The 14,226-nt window shown below is 31.7% G+C and overlaps 1 protein-coding gene and 1 long non-coding RNA gene across 2 annotated transcripts; one reads left to right on the forward strand and one right to left on the reverse strand.

Moving 5' to 3' along the window:
- Positions 1–362: 362 nt before the first annotated feature.
- Positions 363–8,025, forward strand: LOC115958518 (protein PHOSPHATE STARVATION RESPONSE 3-like). Its single transcript, XM_031076930.1, has 5 exons — positions 363–580; positions 859–935; positions 3,661–3,782; positions 5,857–5,977; positions 7,665–8,025. Exons 1-5 carry the CDS (start codon positions 421–423, stop codon positions 7,896–7,898), a joined length of 714 nt encoding a protein of 237 aa, XP_030932790.1. The 5' UTR covers positions 363–420; the 3' UTR covers positions 7,899–8,025.
- Positions 8,026–9,428: 1,403 nt separating this feature from the next.
- Positions 9,429–13,679, reverse strand: LOC115954543. The gene is made up of 3 exons (XR_004083921.1): positions 13,438–13,679; positions 10,715–10,800; positions 9,429–9,803 (listed from the first exon to the last, which is right to left on the reverse strand). It is a non-coding gene; the product is annotated as an uncharacterized LOC115954543 (long non-coding RNA).
- Between the last annotated feature and the right edge of the window lie 547 nt (positions 13,680–14,226).

The following is a 14,226-nucleotide window of genomic DNA, read 5'->3' on the forward strand; positions in this document are numbered from 1 at the left end:
CTTTACTAAACCAAAGGAAGGTCTAGTAATTACTCTAACCACGGCGCCTAATTAATTAAGCTAGTTATTAATTAGTAATTGAGCCTATATTTGAATGAGCAACACCGGTTGGTCATAAGAAAATTTCACGTAACCTTTTTTTCCTTTCTTAGATAGTAATTAAGAAACGGTCTAAGCAAAGAATTACTCAAAGTAGCGATTCGATTACATGTCTGTATTATATATAAGGTATTATAGAATGTTCAATATTCTGACCTCATAAAAAGAAGATAATAGTAATAATAAAATAAATGAGAAAGAATGTTATAAAAAGTCCTTTTATTGTTTTCAAAAAGTCTATGGTCTTAGACTCAACATTGTGTTTGTGTGGTTGCTGCTGCCTTCATATTTAAGGTAGTTGTATCCATATTATCTTGTAATATGAGCTTCTTTATTTCTCATCAACTCAAGAAAATGAAAAATTCAGACAGAATCGGATCAGTAAGGCAATACAACAAATCTGAACTTCCTCGATTGAAGTGGACCGCTGAGCTTCATGATCTCTTTGTTGAAGCTGTTGAGCACTTGGGTGGCAAAGACAGTAAGTTCTTATGGGGGTTTCAATTCTGGTTTAGCTAGTTTTATTTATGCCTGCAGAAGATTATGCTGATTCATGTTGCAAACAAAGTGCAAAAAGATTTAAGCAAAGCTTTTTGAAATAACATGTCTGTTTTTTATGATGCCCTAAATTTGGGTTTTGCTGGCATATGTATACATTATTCCAAACAAAGAAGGAATAAAACCCATCAATATTGATGTATTTATATCCCTTGATATTATTTTCTGACGAAGACTTTATAGATATTCTTGGTTTTGCAGAAGCAACCCCAAAACGCATTCTGCAGATGATGAGTGTCAAAGGATTGACGATCTCTCACGTCAAAAGCCATCTTCAGGTATAAATTTTTCAAATTCCATGAGTAGTAGCATGTATACTTGTGCCTACAAAACATAGGAGAAGCTTAAACAGATCATATTCTCTCTCTTTGATAAATAGAATTCTAGCTCATGGATTAGATGTGACATGAAACTTTCTTGTCTGATAATAATAAGTCCTTGATAAGTTTGGCCACAACATTAATGATTCGGATTATCAAAAAATTTCTATCATTTTAACAGACTTTAAGCAAAAGAATTCTTAAATAGCACGAATTAAAGCAATAATATTCTACCTTTTATTGATGAACTTCAATTAGTTTCCATTAGAACTTTACAAGAAGAAATATTCATCTTATTCAATCTTTGTGTGCTTACACCTTTTTATCATTTTTCATCCTTATTTTCTTTAAATTTTATGTCTCTCCCAAATGACAAATAGATGTGGCCTTAATGACAATAAATGTGATTTCCACCTTGCAAATTGGCTTATAGATTTCTGCCCACCTGTCACTATAAAGCACTCTCTAATGAGCTGAAATCCTATTACTTGAAAAATGACTACCTGATAGGTCTCTATTATTAAAAGACTAGCCATTATTTAGGCCAAGACTTTTTATACATATCATGCAGCATTAAAATATAGAGCTGGGTTAGGTATGCTCTGTGAAAAGAAAGCTTAAAAAGTAAGGGCGGTACTAAGTTAAGCTGCAAAAGCAAAACCCAGTAGGCCATAATTCCAGTTGGTTGGGCTGGTGGTTTAGTCCCTAACCAAATTTTAATAACATACTTTTTTTTCCTCATTATTAGCAAGCACCAAGATTTGAATCCTTACTCTCGGTGAATTTATATGTTTCCTTCTTTCCTTTTCTTTTTTGTTGCATATCATTGTTTATATTCTACAATGACATGTGCTGACAAAGTGAATCCAACTTTTAGCCGTATATATGATTATAGGCTATCATATGGATTGGTGATAAGATCATGAAAAATTACAAATCCAAGATAAAAGTCTAAACATTTGCATGGATTTTCACTCAAATTCAAAATTTGTTAAAATTCAGACTCTACAAAGAATAATAGGAGAGTATTTTGGATTAAGTGAAAAATCACCAATAATAATCGATTTGTTCACATAGGTTTATAACATTTTCTTTAATAAAAAATAAGAATGTTACTTTTTTTTAATGAGTGATAAATACAACAGGATTTAAATTTATGATATTTGTTCTTTAATAATTACTTTCTATTATCAAGTTAAGATATTAATTGGTTTTTTTCTTTTTGTAAATGGGATTTGAATCTTAGTCTTTTATTTAATGAAAAGATATTTTACCAATCGAGCTAACTAAAACTCATCATAAGAATGTTAATCTCCAACAAATCAAACAAAATTTAAAGGATAAAAGTGTATACCATAAAATATAAATAATTTTGTAACTATAAAAGATTATACCAATAGCATCAAGACAAATTTTTAATTTTGAAAATATAATTCAATTAAATAGAAAGTTAATTAATCATTCAACTTGCATTGTCTTCATTTCTCTTATGTGTTTTTGATATGCCATATATTGTGAATAGAGTCTCTCATCTTGGTGACTGATTCAATAGACAATAACAATTAGAGTTAATAGAAAAGTATAATATGTATAATGTCAATTAAAGTTAGGGATTTAACTTAGAGAAGTGATGGATTTTTTACAAAGGTCTTAGAGAAGTTTCTTTTATTTTAAAAGTTAGCTCTAATGTTCAAACAATTGGCTAAAATAAATTTAAGGGGTGTGTTTGTTACGTTAGAATTTGTTATAGAAATTGTTAATTCCAGAGAATTTGTAAAAATATTTTCATTTGTTTGATGAAATTTCCGATAATAATTACAATTCCCATGAATTGCAAATTGTAACTCTGATTTAGGTTAAGAAATTCAAATATTGCATGTCTTGTATATGTGATAAATACAAATGTGACACTTAAAATTCATCTTTTCAAATTTTTATTTCTTAAGCACATAGCTAGTTTTAAAAAAACTTTTTTCACACCTATTAGATGTTTATATATGTTCAAGGGTACTTTTATCAATTAAAAAATTGTCAATGTTGATCAAATTATTAAAACTATAGTGAATAAACGAATATGTATATGATTATTTAAGTCATTACAATTTATAGTTTTAAATAGTGTTTTTATAATATAATTTAATTAAGTTTAGATTTCAAATGTATCTAAACAACATAAATGTCAACTTCCACAAATTTTCACATGAGTTTAAAGTTTAAACTCTCAAGAATTTAATTTACAACTCTTAAAACTAAATTCTCAATACCCAAAATAATTGCCAATAAGCCTTGTTAATTAGAAGGTATTGCACACAAAAATTGTAAGCTCATGGTAGAACGGTTAATGCAAGGGTGTTGGCCAATGTGAACTCTCACAATTTGTGTTGGAGTTTTAATTTCTCTCTATATACATATAAGGAGGTTAATAGGGGTGTCAAGAGCCTTATAACTTTGTGGCGTGGCATTATTAAGAGAACTAGGATTCTAATCCTCCTCTTTCATTATTGTAACTATAGAATAAAGAGGGGTTAGATATCTTTCATGGGTTATAATTCTATCATTAGGTAGACCATATTAATCGATCCTTGCATTTTGGTATATTTCTTTCTTTATTAAATTACTTTACCCCATAATACATGTTGATATTCAATAATAATCTTTTCTGTCAATAATTCTCTACCATTAGATGTATAGAAGTATGAAGGATCGTAGTAACATCAGTGTACTGGTTCCAACGAAGCACTACTTACGTGAAAGCAAAGCACATTCTAAAGATCTCAGAACCTTTTCTGTTTGCTCTCCTCAGAGGTAATTTGCGTTGACCATACTTTTGTTCTAGCAATTATTTTAGCCGCAACTCTCGGTCACAGAGCTGGAATCGGTGTTCATATTCACGTGCAATTATTTTGTCTCTATGTTTTTATTTTTTCTTCTTTGGCAAAGGATCTGAGGAAACAATTTCTTTCGAGGGTTTCATGGCAGTGAGTACGCACAACATCCTTGCATTAAAATAATACCGGTGTCAACACGTTTGAAAACCCAGGAATTCCCTTCCTTCTTTTTTTATTTCATACTAAGCAAATTTGGGATATTAAGATTATTATTTTTTAGTAAGCATTATTTTGTAATATGTGTTTTGAGTCAGTTGATCTTTTTATAACTCTAAGTTACTTGACTTAATCTATATATAATGACACATAAATGGTTGTAAAAGAGTATTTGTTTGATAGAGTGTTGTCAAGAGTCTTGTAATTCAACTAATTAGTATCTTTTGATATTTTCAATCTAGGGTTTAAATCACTCTTTCTCCATTTATTAAATTACAAAATAAAAAATTGTGGAGTGTCAAAATATATAGTAGGGGCTTTTTTTTTACAATTCTCCAAAGCTCGATAAATATTAGCAGGGACGTAGCTAGCTTTGGACTAATTTTTTTTAAAAAAAAGTATTATTATATATCTGTGTGTACTAATTTTAGCAATTTTGTTCTATGAAATTACATTTTTTCCCTTAAACAATATTATTGATTCTTTTAAAAGGAATGTTGTACTCATAAACTTTTTTACAACATTTTTACAAACTATTTTAGTAGCAAATTCTTATTAGTTTGCACATGGACCCACCATTCATATCATTTTTTTACTTACTAGTTACCACTTATTACATCAATAATTTATAAAAAAAAGTTTGTAACTCTAGTATTTTCCTCATTTTATTAACTATAAAAAAATTTATAGATCTAAAATCTAAAACAAAATACACAAGCCCAAAAAAATAGCTCAATAATAAAAATTACCAATAATAAAACTTCTAAAAAAACTAAGCTCAGTTAACCAATTTTATTCAAAATAAACAACCCTATCATTTTAAAAATTATAAACAAAAATAATTTTGTTCTTACTGACAAAAAAAAAAAAAAATTTCTAAGCGACTAAATAATAGCAGAGTCAAAGGATGAAACCGTTACACACAGCTAACAGTAAAACCGCCTCCCTTAACTCAAAACTCTAGCTCTGTCCCTGAATATTAGTGCTACTCACCTTTTGTTTTTTCTTCTTTTTGGGGTGTGTGTTTTTATCCCTATAAAGTTTACAGGCTTCAGACAGTATAAGATGGGGGGTTTTGTTTTTATTGAAGATTATAAGATGGGTTTCTGAAATTCATGTCAATCAACAAATAACGATAAAATTCAAAAACACGTGTTTTGGAAAATGTTTGATATGTACAAGTACAACTAGATCATCAATTTGGCAGTAATATGTGGAAACAAAATAGGCACTTACAGTTGCTTCTGGCCTTCTTTCACTAGCATATACAGAAGTATTGTAACCACACACAGTGGCTTAATAACAATCAACCGTTGCATTTGGAATATATTTAAACTTATGGGTTTTCGTCAACTCACAAGTTCTTTTATTAACTTGGAGTTGATCTTTAGTATTTTATGATATTTCTATGATTTTAATTTGTAGCAGATATATTATAATGCAGAAAAAAATAGTATTTTTTTTTTCTCCATATTGTGTTGACTATTTCTCTCCGACTAAAGGGATATGATAAATAAGGTATATATCTATGGGGTTTTGGCCTCTTCCACAGGCTGCAAAAGATAGTAACATACTACCTAGATAGAGAATTTTAATTTATTTTAATGTCCTGTCAAAATGGAGGCATTTTAAATAAATCCCACCTGTTACTTTGTCCATTTCCTCAGTCAATGCTTGACTAAACCTTGATCTATGAGAATTGGTAAAGAGCCTTTTCGAGATATATATATATACACACACGTCAGGAAAAGACAGCTTAGAGAAAATCTACTCATTAGGAAAAACAACCCCATTCTTATTAAATTATATCTTCTTTTTTTCTCAATATTCTACAGACCATTGGGGGATGAGTTAAGACAAGGGGAATATGACAGCAGGGTTTTTGGACATGAAATCTTTTCTGAAGACAGCAACAGGCTTCTACAAACAATCGAAGAAACTAGCAATCAGCATCAGGTATACTCCCAACCTTTGGATGACATAAATGCATGGCATGCGCACACACATGCATGCAAACAATATGAGAGAGAGAGAGCAATGACTGTAGAAGAGAAATGTGATTCTACTCACTGAAGAATCATTAGATAATTAATACAGAAAATTAATTAATGACATTAAAATTTATAAGATACGGTGCTTGAACCTTCAAGGATGATCATGGTTTTAGTTTGATTAGATTGCATTTTTAGTCATCTTTGTTTAAAAATCGTTATTATATTTAAAATGTTTCAAAACGGTTTTACAATCTTTTGTTGGTGTAAAACACTAACGTATCAAACAAAATTATTAAAACCAACGTCACTTTAATGATGTGGCATGAATTTTATTTGCTAGGTTAGTATTTTTTTTTTATTATAAGAATCCATTGATTCTTATAAAATTGAGATAGTTTGAGTAGTTCTTAGAGGAAACTATGCTTCCTAAAGAGTCAGAATGCAAAGAGAGAGAGATTAAGAGAGTATTTATACAGTATTTTTCAACTAACTATAACTAACTACTATGCCACATCAATTACAACTAACTACCATTGCCACATAAGAAATTATCCTAACTAAGTTCCAAATTAGAAAAGCTTTGACAGCACAACACAGTGCACAAGAGCAGCTTGATTCACAGCAGAGCTAACCCTATCATTTTTCATCCAAAGACAACAATGAAGACATTTTCGGAACAATTTTAAATATATAAAAATGAAAGTGAAACATTTCACAATATAAAGAAGATTTTAAAACAAATATCAAAAGTTGAAAAAGAAATATACAATTTAACTTTTTCGTTTCTAATCCCATATCAATATGTTTATAAGAGTAATCAGTAAGGATATGTAATAAGTGTTTAAGTGACTTAATTTGGAGGTTAAAAAACTGTTTTTGGAGGTGGGCTTGCAACTAAAACTCTAATCAGACCTCATAAACTTTTTTTTTTAAATGGAATAAACCTCATAAACTTAATTCTATCATTTACTTAACAAAAATTAAAATTAAAAAAAAAATTAAAAATCGTGAAAAGAAAATGAAGAACAAAAGGTTGTCCTGTGTCAAGGATCTCATAATAAAGTAATTTGAATGGCATTAATTAATTTCATTTATTTATTTTGCTTCTTTCTTAGGTACAATTGTTTTAAAGTTTCAGTTATTTTTAGTTACAAAATTATATTTTTACACTTTAAATAAAATAAACTGTGATGCTTTAGATTGATTGGATATTGATTAAGTGTGTGTTGTATAGGTATGTGATAAAACCCAAAGCAAGGATATATTGGTTTGATTTACGTTTTAATAACAATTACAAAGAACCTCAATTATGGCATGTATGACTAGCATTTTTTCCTTGCTCATTGTGACTAGACTAATCATTTTGAGATATAACCCATAGGGTCGTGACATAAACTAAATATGTTAAAACAAATAAGTTGACATAAACTAAATATGTTAAAACAAATAAGTTCATCTAATCTTAGAAAATTGAGAACATGATCCGTTGTATATGTTCAGGCATGCAATGCCATGTTATGACCTTCACCAGTTAAAACAAATAAGCTCATCTTGTATGTGTAAATGCATGCTATGCCATGTTATGAGCTTCACTGCTTGCTTTCATATGGAGTAATTAAGATTATCATGCATGCATATTATCTTTGCAGGATACAAATACATGCTTAGTTTGTAGCATGTCCAATGAAACCAGTGGACCTGATGAAATTTGTGAGCTCTCACTATCCTCGGCTCCTCCAGCGATGCATAGTGTAGAAGAGAGAGAGTTCTGGCCTTTAACTGATTATAACATTCCTGATTCTAGTTCCTTAAATGAATTCATAAACATTCCCCATTTCCACTCTCTTGGGAGCAGTAGCATAAACTTGGATCTAACCATCTAAATTACCAATCAAGATTAGATATGCACTTCTTTGTTTGTATTTATCCTCTCAGTATGTTAATACGAATTAGACTGTTAGTAGAAAATTAATTAAAATATGACATAAATGAGGAATTGAAGTTTTTTTATATGGGTATGAATCTAAACTATATATATGTGGATGTTAGCTAATCTGAGTAGAGAATTTTTAATAAACTATTAGTCATAAAGGTTCTCAAATCTGCTCCAATTCGCACCAGATTCCTAGAAATCTCAACAAACAACTTCACTAAGGTTTACTGTATAGGGACATTAATAAATTCATTTGATAGTAGACAATATTGTCATATGACATTAGGAAATTATAGGGGATCATACCCTCAAAGTTTTGCATAAATGACAGCTCCACTGATATTTGTGATTATTCTAACAGATACATATTGAAATCTCTATTTTGTCCTGAATTCGTTCTTGATTAAGCGATATAATTAATGTTCTTAATTTTTGGGTAAATATATCAGGTGGCTCAAAGAGATTTTTTGGGTAAATATCGGGTGACCCGAGTAAAATAGAGATTTAGTTGAGAAATCAATAAACTAAGGAAAAATCAAGATCGTTATAGCTTAGCTAAGGGTACTTTAGTCCACAAAAATAAGGTAACTAGAGAAAAAAATATTTCATCATGTCAATCATGCTGATAACAAAGCTCAAGAGGGAGGTTGTTATTTCTACAAAACTTTAGGGGTCATTCTCATTTCCTTTTATATATAATAAATAAATAAAAATTCAAGGCACGTTATAAGAATAATAGCTTTAATCTCACACTAGGAAAGGGGAAAATATGGCTCTGATAACATGTTAGAGAAATTAACATGGGTAAAGAAAGAAGAGATGATATAAGTGGGGAAAAAAATGAAAAATTTAATGTGATTATCTTAATGGCCTACACCCCGATACAAATTCCGAAACGACTACATATTTACCATTGACTATAGTTTTACAATGCATGCATTGAAGGGTTTATATTTAAGAAATAGTATAACATGACAAATACAATAACTGCAAAACCACTATAGTATATGATATTATAGAAAGCCAACATATTCCACGTACAACACAACACAATGCAATAGTAATGTTATTCTCATATTAATATAATAATAAGGTTTTTAATAAAAAACTAAACGAAGGTATAAGTTTTCAACAAATGAAATGGTATATTGAACAAGTTTAATTAGTTTAAAGACTTCCACTTGATTCCAAGAAAAGAGAAAGAAGTTGAAAGAAAAGCCTATTTGTCATTGTAAATCCTAAAGGGCGATTCAACAAAAGATCATATCACATCTAAGAAAATTGAGGTTAATTAGTTTGTGTTCAATTCTCACTTCTCTTTTTAAGATAATTGCATTATATGTAATGTTGGGGATAGCAACAGGACAAGATGGGTTGGGGTTGGATTAGGGTGTCTGTCACGCCCCAAACCCAAAAGGGTCCAAAGCATGAAACACCGAGCCTTCAAGAGGTATTGTAGTGATTTTTTTTTTTTTTTTCATTTGATAAAATAAATAAATATATTGATCTCTCCACAGTACAAGTTAGAGCTCTATGACACATTTACAAGCAATACAAACTACAAATCATGTGTCTCCAAATACACTTAACAATCCAACGTTCCAAATAAAATAAACACAAAGCCATGATCCTCTCTAAGGTAGGCAACCTCAACAGAAAATCTAGGCTTACTACACCCAAGGCTAACAAACCTCAAGTATCCAACCTCCAATAGAATTGATTATGATCTCGTTGAACTTTGTAAGATTGAGTCATCAACTATTAATGGCCCAAGTCTCCCAATTTAATATAGCACTCCAATCACCACCAATAAATTAAGCTCCATGCCCGACGTGTAGCTAATTTATCTGAAAAACTATTAGAGATTGGGTTAAGCTAAAGCCCAGTAAGTAGCATAATTGGGATGAGGGAAATGCAAGTTTCATGATAATAAATATTTTACAAAAACATGTTATAATTTGGGAATTTCCATGAAAATCCAGCAAATCCATTTTTCTTAATAAAATAACAAGAATGATTAAAAGAATGTAGCACCAAGCTTTTCAAAAGTATTCCAACATGTAACTACGTACTATTACTGTGAACTATCAAAACACCATTTTTAAAACCTGAAATCCAACCCAAGGCCACGTGATAAGCCGCCATAAAGACGTTAGGTATGCCACAAAGATATCAAGTTATGCCACGAAGACATCAATTATGCCACAAAGACATCAATCCGCCACAAAGACGGGGTGCCAAGATACCAATGTCACAACGACTACGACATCTGGCTGGGTAATCACTGGGTAGTCACGTGTCACAGCCCACGAGTAAAAGCATAAAGAGCTCACAGTTTACATGAAATCAAAACACTGTTCAATTTCAAGTAGTTTCACAAAAACCCTTGAAATACCCAATACAAGGTTCTCAAATTTTCCAAAATCATTTCTTGTCAATAACATTTTCTATCAATTTCCCAAATATCACAAGTCAAGATAAAACATCTTTAGAATTTGCAAATAATGCAACAAATCCATAAAAGTCATTCTCAAGAATTATATCAAAGATGTTTATCTCTTCCATACTAACAAATCATACATTTCCCCATATGCAATATTAAACATGATGCGCTTTTCATATTTATAATCATATATGATAGGGTCACAACACAATACTTTTTAAGAAAAACATAGTTCCACAAATAATTTTCCAAAATGTGTTTGACCCAAACAAAGTTTATGCAACATGATTATTTTCCAAAAATCCCATTAAAAAGCTACTTACCTCAGCAGTCCATTCCAAATTTACCTCAACCGGGCACCACATTCAACCAATCAAGTTACTAGTTCCATCACCAAGTACTTTAGAACCTAGAAACACAAGTATCAAGCCTATTAAAACAAGGCCTGCAACAAAATTACACTATCAAATTTGTCTCCATAAATCCGAGAAGGTTCCCTCAAAAATCAAACCTAAGGCCCTAAAGCCTAGTTTGACCACCAAGACAAGTACCCCTACCCAAATAGGAACCAAACAAGCATCCAAGAAACTCATGGTGCTGATACAACCAAAACATTTTAAATTCATTGCCGCAATAATGTGCATCATAAGATAATATAGCATACTCATGAATCTCTTTGGGTACTAATAAATATATATATATATATATATATATATATATATATATATATATAAGCTAAAGATAAGATCAACCAAGGTTTGGGATTAATTCCACAATTTCTCAACGTTTTAGTCTTACCTTCAGATTCAGTACATAGCAGGGCAGCCATTTTGTAAAAATTGTTTGGTCAATGAAAAGTTATCCGATTACTTCAAAACTTTAAGGGAACATTCCCCTATATGTATACATTGTACCACAGAAAATTCAGCCCAAAAAGATTTTTCTGCAATTTATTAAAAATCATGCATTGCGGCTGACTCAAATCTGTCATGACAGCTTTAGAAAATTGCTAAAGTTGTAAGACTAGTCCAAATTATTTGAGAATTCACTCACATTAAACCACCAGATTTAAAGCATATTAAAAACAAGGAATCAAACCCAAAAATCTCATATAAACAACTTATCAAACACTTGGTATGCAAAAGCACATGCTCACACTTAACTTGCATAAATTCATAGTTATCACCCCACTCACACCGACATTTGCCAAAGTCATTTAAAATCAAAGAACACACTTCCAAAAATCACCCAAACTTCCACAAAATCAATCCACACGATGGCTCAAGGAACCCAAATTTTAACCATGGAGAAACCCCAAATGATCACCATTTGTAAAAACCCTTAACCATTTAGGCGAAAAACACATTTTGGTCCCTACATTTTCGCACGATTCCTACTTTGGTCCCTAAATTTTATTTTTACCGCTTTTAGTCCCTGTTTAGAAAAACGCCTTCTGTTTTAGTCCTTTCCGTCAGTGCCGTTAGGGCACTGACCTACATGGCAAACGGAATTATTAAAATAATAATAAAAAATTTTATTTTGTCATTAAAAAATGCCAAGTCAGCATTTAAATTTTAAAAAATAATTTATTAAATTTAACTAAATAAAAAAAATAAAAAACAGAAATAAAAATAAAAAAGCACACTAATTAAGATTAAAGTGTTCTTGAGCAAGAACAAAGAACAGCAAGAACACCTACACAAACCCAGAAATTAAAATTCAAAAATTAAAATTTTCAAAATCATCACATACACATGAAAGTTTGGAAATGTTCCAATCGGGGCCACGTGTAAGACAAAATAAACTGCAAAAACAACCCAAACACACACTGTACATGACAAGAACATAGATTCAAACCCAGTAATGCTTTAAACTTTAAAAAGCAAACCCAGATATAGATTCAAAAAAAAAAAAAATTAAGTACCCATGGAAGAAGACAAGGGTTTGGTTGGGTACATTCGATACACCCGAAGAAGCTGCACTCGCTTACAACGGTGCCGCTCGTTCGCTCCGTGGAGCCAAAGCTAAGACGAACTTTCCGCCAACAGTTCTGGCCACCGTAGGCGGCGGCGGTGGGCTTCCTCTCCCTCTCAATCTCAACCTTCCCTCCTCCAACAGACTCGTACTCGGCGAGTTTTTACACACCGGCGTACGAGTTAAGCGAGAACCTCAAGCTTCCGCCGGACCCACACATCATGTCCCTGAGAGCTCCGCCACGGCGTCGTTTCTGGGTCTCGTGCGGCGTGGTTTCCCTGTCGATCTCAACGAGCCGCCTCCTTTGTGGCTTTTTTTTTTTTTTTGTTTTGAAAAAACCTCCTTTGTGGCTTTGAATGACTATGAATGAATGAAATGAAGGCTGGTCTGACCTATTTTATTATAACATTTCACCCCTTTAATTTGTTCCTTTGTCTTTATTTATTTTCTCTTTTTCTTGAGACTATCTGAGTCTAGTAGTATTAGATTAGTAGTAACGTGAAAACAAAAAGTTTCAAGAAATGTATATTTTGAACCCAAATTTTAATTTTTGAATTTTAATTTCTGGGTTTGTGTATGAGTTCTTGTTGTTCTGGGTTTCAAGAACACTTTAATCTTAATTAGTGTGATTTTTTTTTTTCTGTTTTTTATTTTTTTATTTAGTTAAATTTAATAAATTATTTTTTAAAATTTAAATGCTGACTTGGCATTTTTTAATGACAAAATAAAATTTTTTATTATTATTTTAATAATTCCGTTTGTCACGTAGGTCAGTGCCCTAACGGCACTGACGGAAAGGACTAAAACAGAAGGCGTTTTTCTAAACAGGGACTAAAAGCGGTAAAAATAAAATTTAGGGACCAAAGTAGGAATCGTGCGAAAATGTAGGGACCAAAATGTGTTTTTCGCCAACCATTTAACAATTAAGCCCACCAAATCAAAAACCCATATACATAATTACAAGAACATCACCCAAAAAGCTCATAAATCTCATGAACATCATTATCAAAGCTTAGATTAAAATAACTTTAGGCAAAAGTATAAAACCCACTAAAAGATTAGATATTTTTACCTTAAATCAAAAAAGATGAATATGCCTTCGAGGTTCCTAGAGAGCTTTGCGGTGATCATGCCGGAAAAAATGGTGGAGATGGTGGGGAAGGAGGTACACGGTGGGAGAGAGTGAGCAAGGAGTGCTTGTTATGTTTGTGAGGAAAAATGAACAAAAGAAAAGTGTAGAGGGACACTTACTTTGACCGGCCAAAGAGGGAGAGAGGGAGATATTTTGAGAGAATGTGTGGGGGTAAGTGGGGTCACACGTGTGGCTCCTTAAAAAATCTGATTTTTTTTTTTTTTTTTTGGGCTGGGCTGGGCTATTACAGTGTCCCATTCCCATCTTGTTCTCTCCTCGAGACAACACACACACACACACAAAACTCTTGTAGAGTGAGAATTGGGCAGGCCAGGGACTAGATGGATTGAAGATATTTTTTTCATTTCTAATAAGGTGGCTTTATATTACTCATGCAAGGTTGTTTCTCAATCCATTAGTTTCTCTGTATCTAAGAAAGCTCCTCCTTACTCCTCTTAGACAGTAGAATGGGGGTCCCTTCTCTTTGAAGGTGAGTTAGTATTCCTCAAAATAACAAGTTTATTTCAAGGTTTGTTGGGTTTTTTTCGTGGGAGTTTGGGAAATAGTCAAGTGTTTTTTCTTCCATCCCGTAGTTTTTGAGTTTCTTCCTCTCTGTAGTCTTTGAGTCATCGTTTACTCATGGAAGATTTGACCTCTAATTGGACTCATCTCACTTTGTCAGACAAAGAAGGCCAGGTTGTTGTCTCGATGAAGAATGCAATGTTCAAG

This window comes from Quercus lobata, chromosome 8 (genome assembly GCF_001633185.2).
Source record: "Quercus lobata isolate SW786 chromosome 8, ValleyOak3.0 Primary Assembly, whole genome shotgun sequence".
NCBI lineage: Eukaryota > Viridiplantae > Streptophyta > Magnoliopsida > Fagales > Fagaceae > Quercus > Quercus lobata.